Source organism: Geotrypetes seraphini, chromosome 4, assembly GCF_902459505.1.
Source record: "Geotrypetes seraphini chromosome 4, aGeoSer1.1, whole genome shotgun sequence".
Taxonomy (NCBI): Eukaryota; Metazoa; Chordata; class Amphibia; order Gymnophiona; family Dermophiidae; genus Geotrypetes; species Geotrypetes seraphini.
In genome coordinates this window covers 202,695,091-202,720,096 of record NC_047087.1, presented here as the reverse complement: position 1 = coordinate 202,720,096, position 25,006 = coordinate 202,695,091, and the positions used below count along the sequence as shown (strand labels likewise).

The 25,006-nt window shown below is 43.1% G+C and overlaps 1 protein-coding gene across 19 annotated transcripts in view; it reads left to right on the top strand.

The window, feature by feature from the left end:
- Nucleotides 1–25,006, top strand: part of CAMK2G (calcium/calmodulin dependent protein kinase II gamma) — a 543,897-nt gene that overhangs the window by 406,933 nt on the left and 111,958 nt on the right. For all 19 annotated transcript variants that reach the window (XM_033940484.1, XM_033940503.1, XM_033940486.1 and 16 more), the window contains one exon: nt 10,922–10,962. In XM_033940484.1, coding sequence (XP_033796375.1) covers nt 10,922–10,962 — 41 coding nt within the window. The remainder of the gene's footprint in view (nt 1–10,921; nt 10,963–25,006) is intronic.

Here is a 25,006-nt window from a genome sequence, read left to right as displayed (position 1 = left end):
CAATTGAGTGTAAGTATTGAAGTCCCACAACTGACGTTCAGCCTCTCTAAGATAGGCAGAATTATCCAATACAACCACTCCCCCACCCTTGTCTGTCGGTTTGATCACAATAGACTTATCTTGGGATAAAGATTTTAAAGCAAGTCTTTGACCATAAGAGAGGTTATGAGACAGCCTAAAGTTCTTGCCTTCAAGTTTGGCTAGATCCTTAAGCACCAGTTTTTCAAATACACTAATTACATCATCAGTTGGCCCAGGAGGCATTCAGGTAGAAGGTACACGATGGGCGTCAGTGAACGACAAATCATTGTGAGAGGGTCTGTCATTCCATCCAAAGTACAACTTCAATTTTAATGTTCTGAAAAAATTCTGGAGACTTGCATGAGTATTCTAAGCATCAAAATAAGTAAAAGGAACAAATGAAAATCCTAGATGAAGAAGCGATGCCTCTGCTGCAGATAAACTTCTAGATGAAAGATTAAACACAGTACCTAATGATTCTTCGTGGTCTTGCACGGCTTGACTTTGTTTTGACCTGTTCCCACATTGGAAGTATCCCCGTTAGACAGGGGTAGTCGTAAAAAAGAATCGCCACCTAATAATGCCAACCCACTGATATTGGCATATAAAACTCAAAGAGATAACTCTGCATGGAAAGCCAGAATAATAAAATAATTTTATTACACTATCACTAAGGAAGAAAGGACAGCTACCAATAGTATGAGACTGGATGAAAATATAATAAAACCAACTGACAAAGGTGGGGCTATTGTAATGAACAAAGTCTCGTATATAGTATTTCTGAAATTTATAGACAAGTAGAGGACACGTCATTCTACAAAAATTAAAAAAAATAGCCCTATAGTCAATCTTCAACAAAAAAGTAAAGCTATACTCGAAATAGGTAAGGAAGGTCAGTATCTCACTCAGAAGGAAATTGATTTTTCATATGTCAAAAATCCAATCACTCCAACTATTTATATGCTCCCTAAAATTCATAAGTCCCTCTCCTCCCCATCCTGGAAGACTTATCATATCAGCTATTGGATCCTTTTTAGAACCATTATTGATTTTCACAGACAAGTTTCTTAGACCATTTATACAGAACATCCCTTCATATATACGAGATTCAGCAGACATGATTAACATAACATAACAAGTCATTTCTATATCGCATAACCAGAAAGTTCATTGCGGTTAACAAATATTTTAAAAGACAATATTGATGAAGGAAGATTTGATTAGTTAGCAAACAGATATGTCTTCAGTTGCTTTTGAAAATGATAAGACTCGGAGCTCAATAACATAGGTTTTAGTTCCATATCCCAGCAAGCCGCCTGGTAAGAAAGTAAGCATCATCACTTATAATGAAAATATAATTTTGGTAACTTTTGATGTTGAATCCATTTACACCAATATCCCCCAAGAAGAGGCAACAGAAATTATTAGGGACACCATCAGCTGTAGCGACATTTTGCTTAGAATTCCTACTGAATTGGCCACCCTAGCATTGACATAAAACGTTTTTGCTTGTAATGGTGTTTTTTTAGCAACAGATAAAAGGTACTGCAATGGGTACCATTATGGCTCCATCCATGTCTATATGGGACTCTTTGAACAGAAACACCTCAGTACACATCACTATACTAGTTATGTTTCATTATGGAGGTGATACATTAATTTCTAATGAAATAAAAATAATATCAGGGACTAGCTTCAATGAAGTAATTCACACACAAAACAAAATACAGCTGGCTTACAACTATTGTAAAATAAAATATTACTGATTAGGGGGGCAATCATTAATCACAATTATAAACATAGCCCCCCCTTCTAATCAATAATTATTTTTTTTCAATGGTTGTAAGCCAGCTGTATTTTTTTTTATGGGCGATATATTGATGACATTTTTTATGATTTGGGTCGGTTCAAAAGAAAGTCTTAAAGAATTTCTTATCTGGCTAAACTCTCTTGATAAAAATCTCAAGTTTCAGATACATTTTTTTTTAATATTCTCAAATTGAAAATGTTAGAAATAATCCAACATTTGTATTGCACTTCATTAACCCAGTATCATAATACTGTCTTACTGATCCTCAGCCGGGCCACCAAGCACTAACAAACTAACAGATAACCCAATGATCCGATGATGATTTGGAGCATAAAGCCAAGCACTATGAAAACATTTGAGTGCTTGGTGGCCCGGCTGAGGATCAGTAAGACAGTATTATGATATTGGGTTAATGAAGTGCAATACAAATGTTGGATTATTTCTAACATTTTCAATTTGAGATTATATTATAGCTCTTCATTTGAATTCTTAGAAGTAGTGCCACAGGCTGACCTTTTTTAATATTAACATCAATATTAATGGAGGTAAATTTATAACTGACATCTATTGTAAGCTAACTGATGTTAACAGCTACTTATAGTACGATAGTTGTCATAACAAGTCATTAAAGACAAATTTACCATATAGCTAATTTCTAAGATTAGAGAGATTATGTTCTGATCCTACATTGTTTCAGAAAAGATCTATTGAGATGACTAATAGTTTTAGAATGAGAAGTTATCCTATCTCCTGCATTGAAAGAGGTTACTCTAAGACATCATCATGTGATAGAGCATCCTTATTGAAACCTACTAGAAAAGGAAAATAAGTTGTATGTACTTTGCCATTTACACACATGTCAAATCAGATCATTAGGATTTTAAAGAAACACCAGCACATTATGCAAAACCTGCAGCCTTTCAAGGATAAAACCTTGTTGGTAGCATATAATAGAAGCAGCAACTTTAGAGATATGCTTGTTCCATCTGCATTACCACCTCCAAGGTTTACAGTTAGAAATCTTTTAGAGAGACATTACCTATGTGGTAAATGCAGTGTATGTAAAGTTATGCAGTGTATGTAAAGTTAATATGAAGACCAAAGTATTTACCAATCCAAAATCTTGTGAAACCTTAACCCTGAGACACGTTTCTAATTTTAGAACAGAAAGAGTGGTATATGCGGTCATTTGACCCTGTGGGTTGATTTATATCCATATTTTGGAGCTTACGAGTGCTATGAAACATCATGCCAAAGCTTGTAGAACATAGCTTGGAAGTTGGTCACATTTTTGAAGATCTTAGAGTCTGTGCTATCACTGTACCAAAGAGGTCCTAGAGAGGTGGTCTACAGATGATCTTCTATTGAAGATGGAACAGAGGTTTATTTTTCAGTTGGAAACATTATCTCCAGATGTCCTCAATAATGAGATTGATTTATCAGTTTTTTTTTGATAATGTGATTATTGAGGTAAAATGAAGGTACCCTTTATTATTTTTCAGTTTGTCCTCTTCTAATTGAATTTTTATAGATCATTTATATATTTATTTTTTGATTCACTTTTATTGGTTCAGTTGTATAAATATGAAGGGGCTCAGAAGATGCTATCATGGCCCTAACTTGATTGTGCTTACATATGTGGAAGGAAGAACATGGCCAACCAATTGGAGATCACTATTCATACCTATACCGAAGAAAGGTGATGCCATGTAACAATTACATAACGATTGCATTAATTCCACACACCAGCAAAATATTGCTGAAAATAATACAACAAAGACTACAATCATACGTTGAGCAAGAACTACACGAAGTTCAGGCTGATTTCAGAAAAGGTCGAGGAACAAGAAACTTGCATTGCCAGAGGATCTAATCCGCAAATTATTAATCGCACTATACCAAAAAAAGTTCATGGCAATTTTCATTCAAAGAGTCCATAAAATCTACAGGGAAATAGAAAAACAATCAATAATTAAAATATCACAACATGAATAATTATAACAAGTCATAAAAACATTTTCTAATTTTTACAAAACCTTAAGTTAATGTAGCTAGTTTTAAAAAAGGTTTGTACAAGTTTCTGGAAGAACAGTCCATAAATTAGTGTTGAGACAGACATTGGAGAAGCCACAGCTTGCCCTGGATCAGTGGCATGGAATGCTGCTACTATTTGGGTTTTTGCCAAGTGCGTGTGACTTGGTTGGATTGGCCTCCATGAATACGGGATTCTGGGCTAGATAGACCATTGATCTGGTCCAGTAAGGCTGTTCTTATATACTCATTACTGCCAATGTTTGATGGATATTAAAGAAGTGCAAAGAATATCAAAAGCCCCTATACTTGTGCTTCATTGAGTACAGCAAAGCTTTTGACTGTGTGGATCACGATAAACTATGGAGAACTCTTAACACAAATGGGAATACCCAAACACATAACTCAGCTGATAAAGAGCCTCTTTGAAAATCAAGAAGCTGCAGTGAGAACAGAATATGGCAACACTGATTGGTTTCCAATAAAATGTGGCATCAGGCAAGGATGCATCTTGTCACCTTACCTGATCAACCTTTATGACAAAGCCATCTTCAGAAAAACAAATTTGGAAGAAGAGAGCATTGGTTTAAAAGTTGCTGGCCGAAATATAAACAACCTGCGCTATACAGATGATACAATGCTTATCACCAACAACAAAGAAGACATATACTGTATCTACTGAGAAAAGTCAAAGCTGAAAGTCATAACTTGAGATTAGAACTGAACATAAACAAGATAAAGATCATTAACATGGAAAATGATGAAGATTTTGAACTTGAAGGCAATAGAATAGAAGTTGTAAAGGATTTCAATCTCCTGGGCTCTTTCGTAAACAAAGAAGCAACTAGCAGGGAAGCAATACTCCACAGAATAGCATTGGGTCGCTCTTCAATGAAGGCTCTTGACAAAGTATTCAAAGGCAAGGAAATAACATTCCAAATGAAGATCAGAGTTGTCCACGCACTCATTTTCTCAATGGTCAATTTCGGATGCAAAAGCTGGACACTACAGAAACAAGGCAGAAAGAAGATTGACTCATTTGAGCTTTGGTGCTGGAGAAGGATTTTATGAATGCCATGGACCACCAGAAGAACTAACAAATCAATTCTGGAAGAGATAAAACCGGCTATGTTGCTCAAAGCCCAAATGATGATGTTACAACTGTTTTATTTTGGTCACACTGTTGGAAGAGAAAGATCATTGGAGAAGGACATTATGTTTGGGTAGATCAAAGGAACCAGGCGAAGAGGGCAACCTGCAATCAGATGGCTGGACAACAACCATGGGGATGATGGTGGAGGACCTTATCAGACTAGCACAAAACCAATCTCATTTTAGATCTATAATTCATCAAGTCGCTAGGACTCGAGCACGAGTTGATAGCACCTAACTGTATGAATATTTTTTTATCTATTAGACATTTATTTATTCATCTATCTAATCAGACAGCATCTGCATTTTTTAAATAGTTTATTTTGGGCCTTTGTGACAGTTTGAGGTCTTTTCATATGCAAATTAGGTGATGTCACATTTTTAAAACATTTTTTCAATGTACCTGGGCTATTTATGAGCTAAAAATTAGATATTCTGACTCCCTAGCGCATACTCTATCAGTAGATAATGCTTTTTATCTAGTTGGAGCCTGTTTATAATCAAATTTTTTTGCAATATTTTTGGGTTCCCATAGGTCATTGTTTTGTACTTTGTAGCACTTAAAGGCATTTTAAGTCAATCTTATTCATTATTTAAGACTCTTTGTGGGGTTTTTGTCAGTTTTTTTAAAGATTTTATTTTAGTTTTTGTTGCTCAGACCCTTGACCTCTGTTAGTCATCTTAAAAGAGCTTGCAGCTGTGACAAGGGACTACCGTATTTTCACGCATATAACGCGCGCGTTATACGCGTTTTTACCTACCGCGCATACCCCTCGCGCGTTATATGCGTGAGCGCGGTATACAAAAGTTTTAAAACATAGTTCCCACCCCGCCCGACGCCCGATTCACCCCCCCAGCAGGACCGCTCGCACCCCCACCCCGAACGACCGCTCGCACGCGCTCCCACCCGCACCCGCATCCATGATCGGAGCAAGAGGGAGCCCAAGCCCTCTTGCCCGGCCGACTCCCCGACGTCCGATACATCCCCCCCCCCCGGCAGGACCACTCGCACCCCCCACCCCGAACGACCGCTCGCACGCGCTCGCACCCGCATCCACGATCGGAGCAAGAGGGAGCCCAAGCCCTCTTGCCCGGCCGACCCCCCGACGTCCGATACATCCCCCCCCCCCGGCAGGACCACTCGCACCCCCACCCCGAAGGACCGCCGACTTCCCGACAATATCGGGCCAGAAGGGAGCCCAAACCCTCCTGGCCACGGCGACCCCCTAACCCCACCCCGCACTACATTACGGGCAGGAGGGATCCCAGGCCCTCCTGCCCTCGACGCAAACCCCCCTCCCTCGAACGACCGCCCCCCCCAAGAACCTCCGACCGCCCCCCAAGCCGACCCGCGACCCCCCTGGCGACCCCCACGACCCCCCCACCCCCCTTCCCCGTACCTTTGGTAGTTGGGCCAGAAGGGAGCCCAAACCCTCCTGGCCACGGCGACCCCCTAACCCCACCCCGCACTACATTACGGGCAGGAGGGATCCCAGGCCCCCCTGCCCTCGACGCAAACCCCCCCCCCCCCCAACGACCGCCCCCCCCCCCAAGAACCTCCGACCGCCCCCCAGCCGCCCCGCGATCCCCCTGGCGACCCCCACGCCCCCCCCACCCCCCCTCCCCGTACCTTTGGTAGTTGGCCGGACAGACGGGAGCCAAACCCGCCTGTCCGGCAGGCAGCCAACGAAGGAATGAGGCCGGATTGGCCCATCCATCCTAAAGTTCCGCCTACTGGTGGGGCCTAAGGCGCGTGGGCCAATCAGAATAGGCCCTGGAGCCTTAGGTCCCACCTGGGGGCGCGGCCTGAGGCACATGGGCCCAACCCGACCATGTGCCTCAGGCCGCGCCCCCAGGTGGGACCTAAGGCTCCAGGGCCTATTCTGATTGGCCCACGCGCCTTAGGCCCCACCAGTAGGCGGAGCTTTAGGATGGATGGGCCAATCCGGTCTCATTCCTTCGTTGGCTGCCTGCCGGACAGGCGGGTTTGGCTCCCGTCTGTCCGGCCAACTACCAAAGGTACGGGGAAGGGGGGTGGGGGGGTCGTGGGGGTCGCCAGGGGGGTCGCGGGTCGGCTGGGGGGGCGGTCGGAGGTTCTTGGGGGGGGCGGTCGTTGGGGGGGAGGGGGGTTTGCGTCGAGGGCAGGAGGGCCTGGGATCCCTCCTGCCCGTAATGTAGTGCGGGGTGGGGTTAGGGGATCGCCGTGGCCAGGAGGGTTTGGGCTCCCTTCTGGCCCAACTACCAAAGGTACGGGGAAGGGGGGTGGGGGGGTCGTGGGGGTCGCGGGACGGCTGGGGGGCGGTCGGAGGTTCTTGGGGGGGGGCGGTCGTTGGGGGGGGGGGGGTTTGCGTCGAGGGCAGGAGGGCCTGGGATCCCTCCTGCCCGTAATGTAGTGCGGGGGGGGGTTAGGGGGTCGCCGTGGCCAGGAGGATTTGGGCTCCCTCCTGGCCCGATATTGTTGGGGAGTCGGCGGTCCTTCGGGGGGGAGGGATGTATCGGACGTCGGGGGGGGCATCAGGCTTTCAGGATGGGGACAGACCTTCAAGGGGGGACAGTGCACGGAAGTTAGGGGGGGTGAACGGAGAGTCGGGACAGCGCACGGAAAGTCAGGGCGGGCGAAAGGAGCGTCGGGCAGCATGCGCGGTATACCCGTGAGCGCGGTATACCAAAGTTTTTGTACATATCATCGTGATTTCTGCGCGCTATACCCGTGTGCGCGTTTTATACGGGTGCGCGTTATTTGCGTGAAAATACGGTACTGTTGCTACAGAGAGAAACTACTGAGTGCTGCCATCTTTTGATTGTATGTTAGTAAAGAGGACTTCTATTTACTTTCCCTTCATATTGTTTAATATTAGAGAATTGTCTCTGGGATTGTTTTTTTTTTTTAACATTTAATTATTTCTTTTAGCTTTTACCTGGTTGGTGATGCAGCCTTTACACACCACCTGGGTATGTACCCTCATTTTGCCTTTTTATCCCAGATAACAGTTAACCTGGTTAAGAATCTTTTTTTTATCCCAGCTTTCTTTTTAGTATGTTTAGATGCCTGTTCATTTTCTAGTTGTAGCTTTTATGTGCATTTTATGCATTAGGTAGTCCTTTTTATCTGTAGTCCTATGGTTGGGGCTTTTTTGTTGTTTTTTTACATATATGAACTGTTTTCTTTTTGTTTAAAAAATTGCATTTAATTTGGTTTTAACTATGGGCTCCTTTTACGACAAAAATTCAATGCCCAACAACATGATGCACGACCTACTACTACTGGAGCGCTGGTCTAGGTCCTGGCAACTCAGCTTCAATGCCAAAAAATGCAAAGTCATGCACCTGGGCAGCCAAAATCCATGCAAGACTTACACCCTAAATGGCGAGATCCTAACAAGAATTGAAGCAGAACATGACCTAGGGGTGATCGTCAGTGAGGACATGAAGGCTGCCAATCAAGTGGAGCAAGCTTCCTCCAAAGCAAGGCAAATCATAGGTTGCATACGCAGGAGTTTCGTCAGCCGTAAGCCTGAAGTCATTATGCCATTGTATAGATCCATGGTGAGACCACACCTGGAGTACTGTGTGCAATTCTGGAGGCCGCATTACCGAAAGGATGTGCTGAGACTAGAGTCGGTCCAGAGAATGGCCACCCGGATGATTGCGGGTCTCAAGGATCTCCCGTACGAGGAAAGGCTGGATAAATTACAGCTCTACTCACTCGAGGAACGCAGAGAGAGGGGAGACATGATCGAGACGTTCAAGTATCTCATGGGCCGCATCGAAGTGGAAGAAGATATCTTCCTTCTCAAGGGTCCCACGGCAACCAGGGGGCACCCGTGGAAAATCAGGAGAGGGAAACTGCACAGTGACACCAGGAAATTCTTTTTCACTGAAAGAGTGGTTGACCGCTGGAATAGTCTTCCACTTCAGGTCACTGAGGCCAGCAGCGTGCCTGATTTTAAGGCCAAATGGGATAGACACGTGGGATCTATTCACTGAGTTAGGTGGGGGAGGGTCATTGTGGTGGGCAGACTAGATGGGCCGTGGCCCTTATCTGCCGTCTATTTCTATGTTTCTATGTGCACTAGCGGTTTTAGTGCGCACTAGACGCTAACACCTCCATAGAGCTGGCGTTAGTATTTTCCGTTTAGTGCAGAGTTAGTGCGTGTGGCATTGTAGCGCACGCTAAAAATGTTAGCGCATAGTCGTAAAAGGAGTCCAATGTCTTTTGTTATTATGATTTTATTAATTTTACTTTGTTATTGTTTTATAGTTCTGCTGACCCCTAATGCAGCCCTTAGCATGGACGAAACATGGCCTGTGTCGGGTTTTTATATGTGTTTTTTTATGTGTGCACTACAATAAATTATCCTTGGTTACTACATTTAAGCTGAACTGCTATTTTGACTACCATTTTGGATTTTGCAGACTGTGTGCCCTTTTTGTTTTCTAGGACATTCTATTACCATCTTTAGTGCAGTAAGGTCTTATTCCACATTTTGTTACATTTCCCTTATTCACCCTCTAGGGGAGCATGTATTGTATGTATGTATGTATGTATGTATGTGAGAGAGACACCGCATTCTTGGCAACCTCTACATCAGTGGCCTCAAACTCAAACCCTTTGCAGGGCCACAGTTTGGATTTGTAGATACTTGGAGGGCTTTAGAAAAAAATAGTTAATGTTTTATTAAAGAAATGACAATTTTGTATGAGGTAAAACTCTTTATAGTTTATAAATCTTTCCTTTTGGCTAAGTCTCAATAATAATATTGTCAGTTATAGCTAAAGAGACATATGATCAAGAAACAGTTTTATTTTACTTTTGATAAACATACCAAGGGCCTCTAAATAGTACTTGGCGGGTCGCAAGTTTGAGACCACTGCTCTACATCATTGCCTGTTTTGAAAGAGCCATTGGTGAAGATTTCTAAAGAAAGGTTTTACAGATAGTAGGGGGGAAAAAAAAAGAAAAATATAATATAAAAATATTATTGTGAAAGTCAAGTGTAATCTGTTTGAACTGACAATGTAATTTCCCCATAATATTATATGGGTCTCTTCTCTTGTAAATCACCTGGAAAAGTACGATTCAAAAATTCAGGTTAGATTAGATCTGGTCCCATACTTTAGAGAGTAAATAGTGTCTTTTTACCAAACAGCAAATTGACTAAAAGAAAACCAACAATGTAATTAGCTAGAGCTGATACCTACTTACAACTAACAATTATTTCAAAACAGTAGTTTTTGAGACTGAGGTCCCTTCCTCACACAGTATACTCTTATTTCAGATACTACTTACTGGTATTCCAGGGCTAGTGCTGGACCCCATTCATTTGATTCTGGTATTTCTCTAACCTAGAATGCCTGGAAATGCTGAAGAGGGTAGTGTTCAGAGAACCTGAGGATAGGGAGCTTTAAAGTTTCTCAACAGCAACTGTTAGCGGTCACACTTATCCGTGTTGTATGGATTCTAAAGGGAGCCTTGGACTCGTGTCTCAGGACTCTTGCTACTGTGGCTGAGTTGGGAGGGGAAATAAAGGAAAATAAACCTCTGGGATGTCACAAAAAAAAAAAAAAAAAAAAAATCAACCAAACATTTGGTGCTAGATGCTAGCCCTGGTACCAACTGAGTGGGAGGAAAATGCTGGTCCAGAATAAAAATTATTAATCTTCCCAGTTGCAGATGAAGGACGTTATTCCACTAAGCAGTAGTCTTGCTGTAACACCAATCATGAGAAATTGGCCCAAGTAGCAAGGTAGCTTGCTGTTCATGTCTAGATTTGATCGGCAGGGAAATGCAGGGTCAAATTTGTCACCTTGGTTAACCTTTGGGTAGGAAAAATAGGAAAACAGTTCAATTTTCTTTTTGCTAAATATTCTTAAGTTGCCTCTTAATTTACCTGTTTGTTGTTACAGCTGCCAAGAGTCTATTGAACAAGAAGACAGATGGAGTAAAGGTGAGTTCAAAAACATATATGCCTCTGCATAAAATATTTTATATAAAAATGATAGCTTTTTTTCTTTACTGTCTTTCCAAATATATGCTGCCTTGGGAATTGTGGAGAGAGTCCAAATAGCTTTTTTGCTTCCCGCAAAAGCTTGTCATGTGACAGTACTGGGTTAAACCTGTCTGTAATTGTGGTACCAGTGGTGCAGTATGAAGATTGGAAAATGGGCTGCAGCACATTGAAAGCTAAGGGATAATGTGCCCAAACCCCCTAAAGAGGTTTTTCCTGGCTTCTCTTCTCTATTCTATTTTCTGAAGTTGACCTCTAACATATAATAACACTTTAAAATTTCTAGCAGGAAAGAAGAGACACTGAATGAATCTGTGGCTTCATAGGAGTAGTGGTGAATAGAATAGCCACATTTACTCAAAGCTGACCATCTTAAGTAGGGTTAGGAGCAGTGAAGTGTAGCGTTAATTCTTCATGCCAGGATGTTGGTATGCTTTAGTGAAAAAATAGTAGTAGTAACCTTCTCTACTATTTTTATGCAACCCTCTTACATCCAACTTTTATGGGATCCTCAGCGGCACCACTCAGAGTTCAATTCAATCTCATTGCTCTAAGATTTACATGTCAGCTCGTCATCGGGTCCCTGTATTTTATCTTTTTATATGAACCTACTCATTTTCTATTCACTTTTGTGTGTCGTGGCTTTAACTTATTATTTTACTATATTATAAGCATATTATAAGTATATGCTTATAATATAGTAAAATAATAAATTAAAGCCACGACACACAAAAGTGAATAGAAAATGAGTAGGTTCATATAAAAAGATAAAATACAGGGACCCGATGACGAGCTGACATGTAAATCTTAGAGCAATGAGATTGAATTGAACTCTGAGTGGTGCCGCTGAGGATCCCATAAAAGTTGGATGTAAGAGGGTTGCATAAAAATAGTAGAGAAGGTTACTACTACTACTATTTTTTCACTAAAGTATATAGATACAGCACCCTTGTGTTAATTCATTATATTGTGTATATTCCATAATTAGGATGTTAGTATGCAGCACATTACACTACTTTAAATTCAGTAGATTGATCACTTTGGCAAGAAATGTTTGGTTGGGAGATGAGCCCTAGAACTCTTGGTCTCACTGTTCAGAAAAATTCCACTGCAGTTCTTGTCTACATATTATGTGATGAAATATCCACATAGAAATGCCAACATTTACTGTGACTGATAGAAGCTGAGATGGCATTAAAACTAGATTAGGTGATCGTCATTGGTTGTTCAGAGGCATTAGCACTGGAGACCAACTTAGACTCATGACTAATATGTGTGTCTGCTGGTAGCTATGCCATATCAGGCACCTAAGTCTGGTTTCATGCCTTAAAGCAGTGTTGTCCTTGAGGGCTGCAATCCAGTTGGGTCTTCAGGATATCCCCAATGAATTTGCATGAGATCTATTTGCATGCACTGCTTCCATTGTATGCAAATAAATCTCATGCATATTCATTTGGGAAATCCTGAAAACCCGACCTGGTGAGGGCCAAGGTTGGACACCCCTCCCCTAGAGTGTCTCTGCTGCCCAACTGAAGATGTATGGTATGTCTTCTGCTACCAACCTTTCCACCACTCCTTTGAAATCGTTATTACAGGTGTTCTGCTCAGTAGCAGGTAGGGGGAGCCTTAGTTCACATGTGTTAGGTCATTAGAATTCTGCCTACATAACCTGTCAGATTTGACCTAGTTGCTCATTCATTGTGCCTTTGCACTATAGAATATAAAACCTGCATTTTATAAATGCTGGTCCTCATTACCAGTTTTAAGCTTTGGATTCAGTAGTGAACTGTACAGCTGTTGCAGCTGCTCTGGCAGTTGTTCTTATCATGCAAAATGAATTTGCCCTGTGACTTTCAGAAACGATTTTAGAACATTTACTTGACTATTTACATGTGTAAATAGTAGAGTACGTGAGTCTCGACTGAAGCAATAAAGTAACTGAGCACCTTTGGTCACCTTCACTGTTTTGTCTTTCTACCTTTGGGAAAGTAATATCTCCTGTTTTGCTATGGTAAATAGTAGGGTTAACACATATACTGTAAATAGCCAGCATGTGTAAACAAACAGCAGCTTTTACATAAAAGCCAGGGGTGTATTATTTGGAAGGGGAAGTGGTTTGAGCAAGGAACAAAAAAAAAAAAAAAGCATGCACAGTATTTCTATGTCAACAGTAGTAAAAAAAAAAATGTGCGGGTGCAGACCATAGCGTTTGAGAATATCCTCCAAAACAGTTTAGGTGCAATAACATAAGGAAGCACAGCCCCTGACGAAACAAACGTGAAACAGTTGGGCAGCCATTGGGCACAAAAGTTAAGTGCTTTCCTCTTTCAAGCACTTTTTGCACTTAAATCACTTGGGTTATTCATAGGTATAGATTTTGTTATTTAAAATACTGAGCTTGTTTGTTTTGCTTGTTACTTACTATTGTTGAGATCAATAAATATATTTGAATATATTTATATTTATTGATAATTTTGCACAGCATAAGTCACTTTACCAAAGACCAATGATGAGTTTACCACCCCAGTAAGGGCACAAAAAATTTAATTTAGTAGTGCCTTGGGTAATTTGAGGTCTGGTAATTCAAATATAACTTGATTTGATTTTGTCCTCTGTTCTGTATGAATTTTTGCTTTTGGACAAATTTGTGTTTTCTTCACGTTTTGTTGAATTTTCATTTATGCCTTCCTCAAAGTATATTTGCTAGTAAGCTATCTGTGAGGTAGTTATCAAGAATTTTGCTTTGTCCCTTCCAGTCAAATTCCTCCGTAGCTATCAATTCTTTTATTTTTGATAATTTGGAGGAATGTGGAGGTCAGCAAAAAAGGCCAGTCATAGAAAAAGGTTTTCAGAGGCTGAATGAAATTAGAGATGAGGGGTAAAAGTAAGGATTTCCTTCAGAGCTAGAAGAGACCTTAAGCATGAGCAACTGTGCTTTTCACATGCTGTCTTGTTTTTCATTCCCTACTGACTTATGCAAATATTTATATAAATGAGGCTCCACAGTGAGTCTTTGCATGTGGTCCTACATCTCCCACAGGTTGGTACCACATGAAGCAAGTCCATCCTGGAACTTTGGGTCCTGGATGTTATCTAGAATAGTTACCTGACTGATTTTTCTCTTCTCAAGGTTTCTTCTTGATATTGAAAGTTCTTTGAGACCAATAGCCACCGCTGTCTTGGAAATAATAGCTCATCACTTGGAAGAAATGCAAGTGATTATCCCAGTATCCCCAAAGTACTGGTGAATTCCAATTATTTTCTGAACATGCAAAAATACAGGCTGAGAATCTATCAAAGAAGGGAAGAAGTGTCTTCAGCAGCAGACTGTATAACCTATTAAAGAGGGCTTTAAATTAGAATCACTAGGGCAGGTAAACAAAGCCCCCAGATGAGTATAAGCCCTCGAGTAAGTGAATCACTAAATACCTCTGCACAAGTGGGAAAAGGGGGCAATGTCTGGAAAGCCGTATATACTAATGTTCAAAATATGGGAAACAAGGTTTTTGGCATTGAGCTGGCATTAGTTCTAGCCGCATAGCAAGCGGTAATATCCTCTGTGCGCTAAAAACACTAGCGCACCTTAGTAAAAGGAGCCCTAAATGCTTAGAAACAAGGAAAGTGTTTCTGATGTTACAGTAGGTGATCAACTGGCATGGTGTGGTTTAATATTAAGACAATTGTAGAAAGGGCTTATTCAGAACTAAAGGTTCTAGACTTAAAAAAAAAACTTTTTTCAGATGGAGGATTACATCATGGGATTGCCTGGATGGGGACATCTGGAAGAAGTAAGGAGATGAGCAAAACTGAAAGGAATTATAAGGGTAACAAACCATTTTGTAAGGAAAGTAAGTAAAAGTAAGAGGAAAAGAAGGCTGCTTTGGTTCTCAAAAGTAGTAACTGAGAAGGTAAGGAAAAAGGTTAGCTTTCATAAACTACAAAAGATCGCAGAAAGAGGAAAACAGGCAAAAATATCTGGAATAGTTAAGAGAAGCTGGTCGAGTAGTCAGGAAAGCAAAGATGGAAATGGAAGAAAAAATAGCCAACAGTAAAACAGGCAAGACTTTTTTTTTTTAGATATACAGTATTAGTGATAGGAAGAAGTGCAAACATGGCATAGTGAGACTCAAAGGTGAAGGGAAAAAATGTAGAAGCTGATAAAGATAAGGCTGAATTGCTTAACAAATATTTCTGTTCTATGTTCATAGCTGAAGCTCCAGAAGCAGGACCACAGAAGACAAATGCAAATAGGAATGGAGGTGTAGTAGGCCTTGATCGATTTTCAGATTGTGTTTGTGAGGAGCTAACTAAATTAAAGGTGGATAAAACTATGGGGCCAGATGCTGCACATCGGAGGGTACCGAAGGAACTTAGGAAATTCTGGTGGCTTCGCTGGCTGACCTTTTCAATGCTTCTCTAGAGTCAGAAGTGGTTCCAGAGGATTGGAGAAGGACAGATGTGGTCCCTCTCCATAAAAGTGGAAGTAAAGAAGAAATAGGGAACTATAAGCCAGTAAGTCTGACTTCCGTGGAAAAACTTTTAAAACAGAGATTAGTGAAGTTTCTGTAATCCAGTGGATTACAGCATGGATTCACTAGAGGCAGGCCTTGTCAGACAAATCTGATCAATTTCTTTGACTGGGTGACCAGGGATTTGGATAGAGGGAGAGAGCTAGATGTAATGTATTTAGATTTTAGCAAAGCCTTTGACAGTGTTCCACACAAGCATATAATAAATTGAATGCCCTCAGTATGTGCCCCAGTGACAGACTGGGTCAGGAACTGGTTGAGTGGAAGGCGACAAAGGGTAGTAGTCAATGGAGATTGCTCTGAGGAAAGGGATGTTACCAGTCATGTGCCTCAAGGTTTGGTTCTTGGAGCTGTTTTTTTTTAAACATGTTTGTAAGCGATATTGTTGAAGGGCTGTCAGGTAAGATGATACCAAAATTTGCAAGAGGAGACACTCCTGATGGTGTGAATAACATGAGGAAGGACCTAGCGAAGATTGAAGAATGTTCTGAAATTTGGCAGCTAAGATTTAATGCTAAGAAATGCAAGGTCTTGCATTTGGGCTGCAAAAACCTAAGGGATTGGTACAGTTTAGGGGGTGAAGAACTTTTGTGCACAAAAGAAAAGGAGCGGAACTTGGATGTGATAGCATGTGATGATCTTAAGTTGGCCAAACAGGTTGAAAAGGCGACAGCGAAAGCTAGAAGAATGCAAGGGTGCATAGGGAGAGGTATGGCCGGTAGGAAAAAGGAAGTATTGTTGCCCCTGTATGACTCTGGTGAGACCTCATTTGGAATATTGTGTTCAATTCTGGAGCTCATACCTTTAAAATATATATAAATAGAATGGAGCTGGTCCAGAGGAAGGCTACTAAAATGGTTGGTGGTCTTCGTCATAAGGCATATAGGGACAGACTTAAAGATCTCATCATGTATACTTTGGAGAAAAGGTGAAAGAGGGGAAATATGATAGAGATGTTTAAATACCTATGTGGCATAAATGCACATGAGGTGAGTCTCTTTCATTTGAATGGAAGCTTTTGAATGAGTAATAGATGCATGGAATAGTGTCTCGGTAGAGTTGGTGGAAACAAAGGCTGTATCTAAATTCAAGAAAGCATGGGACATGCACATTGAATCTCTTGGAGAGAGGAGGAGATGGTGGATGCTGCAGATGGACAGACTGGACGGGCCTTATGGCCTTTATCTATTTCTTTGTGGAATTTTCTTGTCTTGTCAGTCTGTAGGAGGCATAACTGTGCATGTTTGGCAAAAGTCATCAGATATTTTTGTTTTTCTATATGCAGTTCTTGCTTCAGCAGTCATGATCTTGTTAATAACTTCATTTCATATAGAAAGGCTTTTTGCTATCTGGAAATCATTCTTGGGGGAGCATTACTGGAGGGCTAATTTTCAGAAGACCTTTATAGAATCATTTGAACAAATGATCCACTTGAGAACTTGTTTTTATTTAGAGAGCTTATGACTACTGCTGGAGGATGAAATATCTTTGAGATAGGAGGTTCAGTTTCTATTGACTCAAAGAAGCAACATTTTTGGATCCTTGGCTGTGGAGTTGGGTCCACAGATAAAATTTCACACTAGAACTGGTTATCAATCTACTGACCAGTGGCTAAGGAGAATCTATTCTTATCCTTAGACAAGCAGGCAGCGTATTCCCACATGTAGGTAACATCATCCACAGAGCCCGGTACAGACAGTGCTAAAAGTGTACTGTCACTTTAAACTTCTTAAGAAGTTTCGAGACTGCCTATGCGATTGCCTGCCTGCCTGGCATCAGCTTGTGGTTCCTCAGTTTTTCGTTCTCAGTGGATTGAAGAAGTTGTGTTTTGTACTCTGTCCAAATCGTATTGACTTCCCAGTCAGCATACTTTTTGTATTTCGGCTCATTTTTCTTTTCTTTTATCTATAGAATAATAGCGTCTTTCTTTGGTTCTTTTTTCTTAAAAAAAATAAATATATATATATGGAATGAACATTCATTTTTTCCTCAGTCAAACCTTTGGGCCTTCTCTCTCCGGTGTTTTTTCTCACTGTTTTTTTTTGTCTCGGGAGCAACCATTGAGTTTTTCAACTTAGCCTCCAAGATTTTTCCTCACATGTTGAGGCTTTCTGCCGAGTTCACAAAGTGCACTCGTTGCCAACGGGCCCATATCCATCACTGATCCACACAGCTGGTACATTCAGGGCCTGATTCTCTAAAAGTGCGTCCCGATTTTAGGCAGCTGTAGGCGTCCTACAGCTGTCTAATCAGCCAATCGGGATGCACGTTTTTTTAAAAAAAATGCTCCCCAGGCAGGCCTGAAGGCGCTTCCGGGAGCCTAGGGAGACCCGCAAGATGCCTAAGCTCGTCTAAGGGCCTTAGGCGGGCCTTAGGCTGAACCTAGGCGGCCCTACGCGTCTCCCTAGTAGATGAGAAGCTTAAAAATGTAGGCCAGCAAAATGCTGGTCTACATTGTAAGTAGACGCGGCCGCTATACTTATCGCGGCAAGGGATCTCTCTGCCGCTATAAGTATAGAGGGCCGTGGCCCCCTGACCGATCGCTGGCAGAAGGGTGCCCAAACCTCCTGCCCGAAGACGCACCCCCCTCCCCGACACTACCGATCGCCCCCCCCCCCACCCCCGACATTACCGATCGCTGGCAGGAGGGTGCCCAATCCCTCCTGCCCGAAGACGCACCCTCCCGACACTACCAACCGCCCCCCCCCCGACATTACCGATCCCCCCCCCCAACAATATCGGTCGCTGGCAGGAGGGTGCCCAATCCCTCCTGCCCGAAGACGCACACCCCCGGCGCTAACAACCCCCACTCCACCAAACGTGTTCTTACAGATGGGTCTTGCACGTCGAGCAAGCAGGCACGCCTCGTCGAAATGAGGCGGGCCCGCCCCTTCCCGGCCCATCCCGCCGAAGCCTAAGGCCTGATTGGCCCAGGCTCTAGAAGCCTGGACCAATCAGGCCTTAGGCATAGCGGGTCCGCCCATCCCTACTAAGTCTAAGGTCTGATTGGCCAATCAGGCGGGATGGACCGGGAAGGGGTGGGCCCGCCTCATTTCGACGAGGCATGCCTGCTTGCTCGACGTGCAAGACCCATCTGTAAGAACAGGTTTGGTGGAGTGGGGGTTGTTAGCGCCGGGGGGGGTGCGTCTTCGGGCAGGAGGGATTGGGCACCCTCCTGCCAGCGACCGATATTGTCGGGGGGGGGGGAATCGGTAATGTCGGGGGGGCGGGGCGGTTGGTAGTGTCGGGAGGGTGCGTCTTCGGGCAGGAGGGATTGGGCACCCTCCTGCCAGCGATCGGTAATGTCGGGGGTGGGGGGGGCGGTCGGTAGTGTCGGGGGGGGGGCGGTCGGTAGTGTCAGGGAGGGGGGTGCGTCTTCGGGCAGGAGGTTTGGGCACCCTCCTGCCAGCGATCGGTCAGGGGGCCACGGCCCGCTATACTTATAGCGGCAGAGAGATCCCTTGCCGCGATAAGTGTAGCGGCCGTGTCTAGTTTAGGTCGATTCTGAATAGGACGCCTCTCCCGGGCGTTCTATACAGAATCAGGGCCTAGGTGTCTTGCGGGCCTCGCCTTCAATATAGGCGGCCTGCCTGGGGATCATTTTTTTAAAAAAAAAACGTGCATCCCGATTGGCTGATTAGACAGCTGTAGGACGTCTACAGCTGCCTAAAATTGGAACGCACTTTTAGAGAATCAGGCCCTCAGTGTCTGGGCCCGGAGCATCAAGTGGACACTTGCATCCGCTGTTCTACTTTTTAAAAACGCTCTGTTAAGGCTCAACTCATCCAGCAAGAGAAGCTGTTTGGACCGGCCATGGCTTCTGGTTACAAATTGATGCAATTGATACTGACGGTACTGTCATCGGTACTTCCCTCAACATCGGATGTTGTTCCTACATTATGTAAACCTGCTAAGAAGCCATCCTCTACCAGCATTGCAAGCATCTTCAGTATCGAGTTCCTCGATGCGTACCAAATACCAATGCCATCATCAATCTCCTGTGCAGGCTGTGTCTCTTAAAGGACATGCTTCCTCATCGAGATCACTCATCACTCGACACCCTGAAGCACCGATGGTACCAGCTGTTGAGCCAATAATACTGGTGCAGTCATTCTAGGACCAGCTGAAAGAGTTCGTTCAGAGGGAGCTCAGTGACCTGTTTAAGCTGCATACAGCACTGGTGCATGTATTGACTTCCCTCAGTACCGGCCCAGCCTGAGCATGGTGCATCAAGGCCCAAGGGTACCAAATGGAGCAGAGCTGCTTGAGGTGTTAGACTTTGAAGAACTAAAGAGCTCCTCAAATTGCCTCTTCACAGTCTTCTTAGGGAGGCTCTTTTTAAGAACTGGGAGACTCCTCCCAGTAAGCTAGGAAGTCCCACATGTGAGAATATGCTGTCTACTTGTCCAAGGATAAAGCACAGTTAGTTACCTGTAGCAGGTGTTGTCCGGGGACAGCAGGCAGATATTCTTACATCCTCCCTCCTTCCCTAGTTGACTTCTTAGCTTTCTTACGAAACTGAGGAACTGCAAGCCAATATCGGGCAGGAAGGCACTCGCGTGTGTGTGGTACTGGTAATCTCGAAACTTCTTAAGAAGTTTAAAGTGATAGTACACTTTTAACACTGACCGTACTGGGCTCCTTGGATGGCATCGCCCATATGTGAGACTATCTGGCTGCTGTCCCAGCTGTTACAATAAGTAACTGTGCTTTCTTTTCTTAAAGCTGATTTATAAATAAAGGTTTTTTCCTGGTTAGTTGGAAAAGAATCTACAGAAGTATGAAAATATGTATCAGCATGTTTTTCCATATGACATTCTCCACAGTTGGGAAATGTTTCTTAGCCCTCTGTACATGGATATAGCTCAAGGCAGAGCTAAGTTTACAGCCAGACATCTTAGAAATGAGAGCAGTTCTCCCAGCCTTAACTATTATTGGACACTTCCTTCAGCACAAAAAGGTGAGCATCTATAATAATAAAATGCTAAGCGCGCATGCGCACTCTTACCGCCGTGTTCCCTGATCTGTAGGTCAATGGTCAGCAGGAGTGCGCATGCGCGACTCCAGGACGCCTTCGTTTCCGCGGGCCTCTCAAGCAGCGTGGTGGCAGGGATGGTGGAAACGTTAATGAGGCGGCTGTCGGCTTCAGGCGTGCGCAGTGGCTGTCGGCGCCTGCAGGCTGAGGCGGCTTGAGGCGGCTGTTGGCTTCAGGCGCGCGCAGCGGCTGTCGGCACCTGCAGGCCATGGCGGTTTGAGGATGCTGTCGTTGGAGGGCAGATGCGAACGGAGGTAAGGAGTGCTGCTGGACAGGGGAAGAGGTGCTGATGGACAGGGGGGGCAGAAAAAGGAAGGGAGGCCTACTGCTGGACGGGGGGAGCAGGAAAGAGATGCTGATGGACAGGGCAAGAGGTGCTGATGGACAGGGGGGGAAAGAAAAAGGAAGGGAGGACTACTGTTGGACAGGGGGAGCAGGAAAGAGGTGCTGTGGGGGAGATAAAAAAAGGGAGTAGGGCTGCTGTTGGATAAGGGGAGCAGTGAAGGGGACACAGGGGAGGTAAAAGGAAGGGAGAATGGACAGGGGGAGCAGGTGGTGGTGGACAGCCAAGGAAAAAGAAAGAAAGACAGAAATACAGAAAGCAGCTAAGGAGAGAGAGAGAAAAAGAAATAAAGACACACACACACATTTATATATTCTAGCACACGTTAATGTAACGGGCTATAAGACTAGTACAGTATAATCAGGCTGCAGTCATCCAAATAAACCAGGAATACAAGAAGTGCACAGATGCTGATAGAAACATCTAAGAGCTTAATTTAAGCCAGAGGATTCCCTGTAACACTGAAAACCTGTCAAAAAATAGAATTGTAGAGAAAATTGAGATGATAGGGATGTCCTTAGTGTACTTTGGTTTATTAGCATGCCTTAAATTAATGTCACAGTAAATTAATAATGCACCTTAAATTATGAATTAACATGCATTTAGTATGCATGATCCTGCTTTTATCAAAAAAATGTATGAAATTAACTGAAATATCAGAAAATTGGAGGGAACATTAAAACGAAGGGAAAACGTATACCTAGAAGATAGATATGGCGGGACAAGTCATAGAAATCATATCTTCCTCGAATAGCAAGCTTTCAGTTTCTCTTGCAATAGATAGCAAGTTCTATAAAGATTCTAACTCATTGTATCTACCTAAAACTTAAAGTTCTAAGATGAGAAAAACCTTCCCCTATATATATATATAAAGCATATCATTTATATGAGGCAGTGTCTTCATTTATTCTCTTTCTGATCTATTTAAAAAAAAATAAAAACCCACAATAGCTGAGAGCCGAAATTGTTGGCGCCCCTCTGCAGATTAAGTCATGCTGTGGAGGATATTTCTGAATTCAAAGCCATCTCTTGGAATTTAATTAGGTTATCCTTTACATTATTAGATAAAATAATTTATCTGTGAATAATGCAATCATTCCTGGAGATCCTATGGTGATTCAGTTAATTGAGCAACTGTCTTGCATTCTGAAGCTTATCCTTCAGCCCTTAGTTAATTCTGTTGATTTGGAAAGGTACCATGGCACAGTCATTGTAAAGGAAGGCCTTAATAGCCAAAATCATGTAAGGATTGTTTGTGAGTAGCTTATTGAATTTTTTGTGAACTAAGAAGGGAAACTGTTGTTCTTATTTCCCTTGACACAACAACAACTTTTAATGCAATTGACCATATAGTCTTGGAAGATTGTATCATTTGATATCTGCTCATTTTTGACTAGTGGTCCTTTTAGATTATTTTGGAAAATGAGTTCTCTGTAAGAAGCTGATTTAATGGAGTTCTGCAAAGATCTGTCCCGAGTCCAATGTCCAGTATTTTCCTGGTCCCTCCTGTCACTGTATATATTTAATCCATAACTCTGCAACATGTGGAGGGGCATAATTAAAAAAAACACGTCTAAGTCCCCTTTTGGCCTAAGTCCTTAAACGGTGAAAGTAGAAGCAGGGAAAATGTTCATTATCAAAAAAAAAACAACGTCCAAAATGAGCTTTGTTTTTTTTTATAATGGCCTGCCTCTACGTTCAGCTGTTTAAACGCCCAGACCACCACTATGTCTAAACTTACACCATATAATCAACCTAAAAAAAGTCCAAAACAAGGGCTTTTAGGCGAAGGAGGAGCCAGTCCTTCGCCTAAAAGCTGGATTCTGTAACCAGTGTCTGTCAAAAACAACACCGGTTAAAGAATTCCCCCCCCCCCAACAATCGGGGCAAGAGAGAGCCCAAGCCCTCTAGCCCCGCGAGCCACGATCCTTCCCGACAAAGATCGGGGCAAGAGGGAGCCCAGGCCCTCTTGCCCCGCGAGCCATGACCCTCCCCACGAAGATCGGGGCAAGAGGGAGCCCAGCCCCTTCAACCCGGCGACACCCCCCCCCCCCGACGAAGATCGGGACAAGGAGGAGCCCAAGCCTCTTGCCCTGTGATCCGCGACCCTCTCCACGAAGATCGGGACAAGAAGGAGCCCAAGCCCTCTTGCCCTGCCAGCCCGACCTTCCTGGATGAAGATCTGGGCAGGAGGGAGTCCAACCCCTCCTGCCCAGGTGAACCCCCTACATCCCACCCCCACTAAAATACAGGCAGGAGGGATCCTAGGCCCTCCTGCCCTCGACGCACCCCCCCCCCTGCCACGATCTCCCCCCCCCGAGATCCTCCCCACGACTTTTTGAGATCCTCCCCACCCTCAATCCCCTTCCCAAACCTTAAAATCGTTGGCCGGACGGACGGGTGCCAAGCCCATCCATCCAGCCATCCCTTGAATGGCTGGCCTTAGGGCCTGATTGGCCCAGGTGGCTCAAACCCCGCCCACAGGTGGGGCCTGAGACGCCTGGGCCAACCGGAATAGGCCCAGTGGCCTTAGTCCCTTCCTGTGGGCGGGGCCTTAGGCACATGGGCTGACTAGACAACCTGCCTAAACTTTTGGTTATACCTGCTGTACGCCTAGGTGTAGGTCAGCCCACCTCCCGCCCTCCTCTAAAAATGCCTCTTTTCTCTCTATGCGTTTAGAGGCAGGGGAAAGGCCTAAGCTGGTTTTAGATACGTCTAAAACCAGCTTTGATTATGGGTACTTGGACGATCAAGCTTTTTGATCGTCCAAGTACCCATTTAGGCCATTTTTTAGACGTTGTTTGGTTGTTGTTTTTTTATTATGAGCCCCATACTGTATATGGATAATTCTCAACTTTTGTAATAATGTAACCCAGGTTGGATAACTGTCTGCAGTTTGCTATCTAGTTGTCATCAAATTACTGTACTTTAAACTCAGTGTGTCAAAATCAGAAGCTATCTGGTTTGTAAGATGGACATTTTCTCCTCATTTTTCCTCTTCTGTTTCTAGAGTTCAGGTAGGATTGCAAGATGCAATTACCATTTTGGATATCGCTACTTATTATCAGCTGATACTTCAACAGCATATATCAGTAGTATAGAAAGGCATGGTTTTCCTTAGGATTAATCGGTTTCAGTGCAAATTGGTTAAGTCATCTGTTTGTGTGCTAATTTACTCCTTTTGTGGTGTGTATTTTACCACAACTGTATTTTACCACAACTGTATTTTACCACAACTCACTTTTTGGTAGCTTGACCTTCTCAAATATGAAACACTTGCAATTATATCTAGCCAAAAGTTTTGATCATGTGATGTAGTTCTGGATTAACCATTAAGCAAAATAAGCACATGGCTCCCAAATTATAGAACTCCCTATCGTATGAACCAAGGACCAAAGAGTCCTTGGAAGTTTTTAAGAATAGTATAAAGATATGGCTATTATTTCAGTTTTTAATCTGAGAGCTTTTGGTGGAGGAGGGGGCACTATTATTACTATTTTTGATATTCACTGTAGATTGCCCTCCCTGCTTTTTCGGATTGGCTTTTATTATTATTTTTAAGGAGCATACAACTCCATTTCAGTTTTGCTGTTAGTGTTAGGCCGATGAGTTATGTTTACAGTACTTTAAATGTTATTCTTCACTTTTTTTTTTTTCTTATTTTTAACTCCCTATATAAGATTGTGCAGTGCTTTGATGGGCTTTGGGGTAATAAGTCTGGTGTATTAACTGGTTTTAAAAACATAAAATTCTACATTGAAAAGACAGGTTTTTTAGGAAAGTGAACATTTTTTCGTTCAAACTAGGAAGAAAGAATTTGCAAGCTTTAAAACCTTTGTTGCAAAATTGTAGTTGTGTAACCAGAAAGAAGTCACATGGTTCATTCAGATTTTATCAAACCACATTCTACAAGAGCAGTCTCTACTTCCTTTGTAGAAAATAGATGTGCCTCAACTGAGAGAGATGCAAGGTGGCTGCATGGAGATCCATATCCACTTCCACAAAGCACTACGGAGTGAATTCATGAGCCCCAACAGTGGGAGCCCAGTACATAGTAACATAGTAAATGACAGCAGA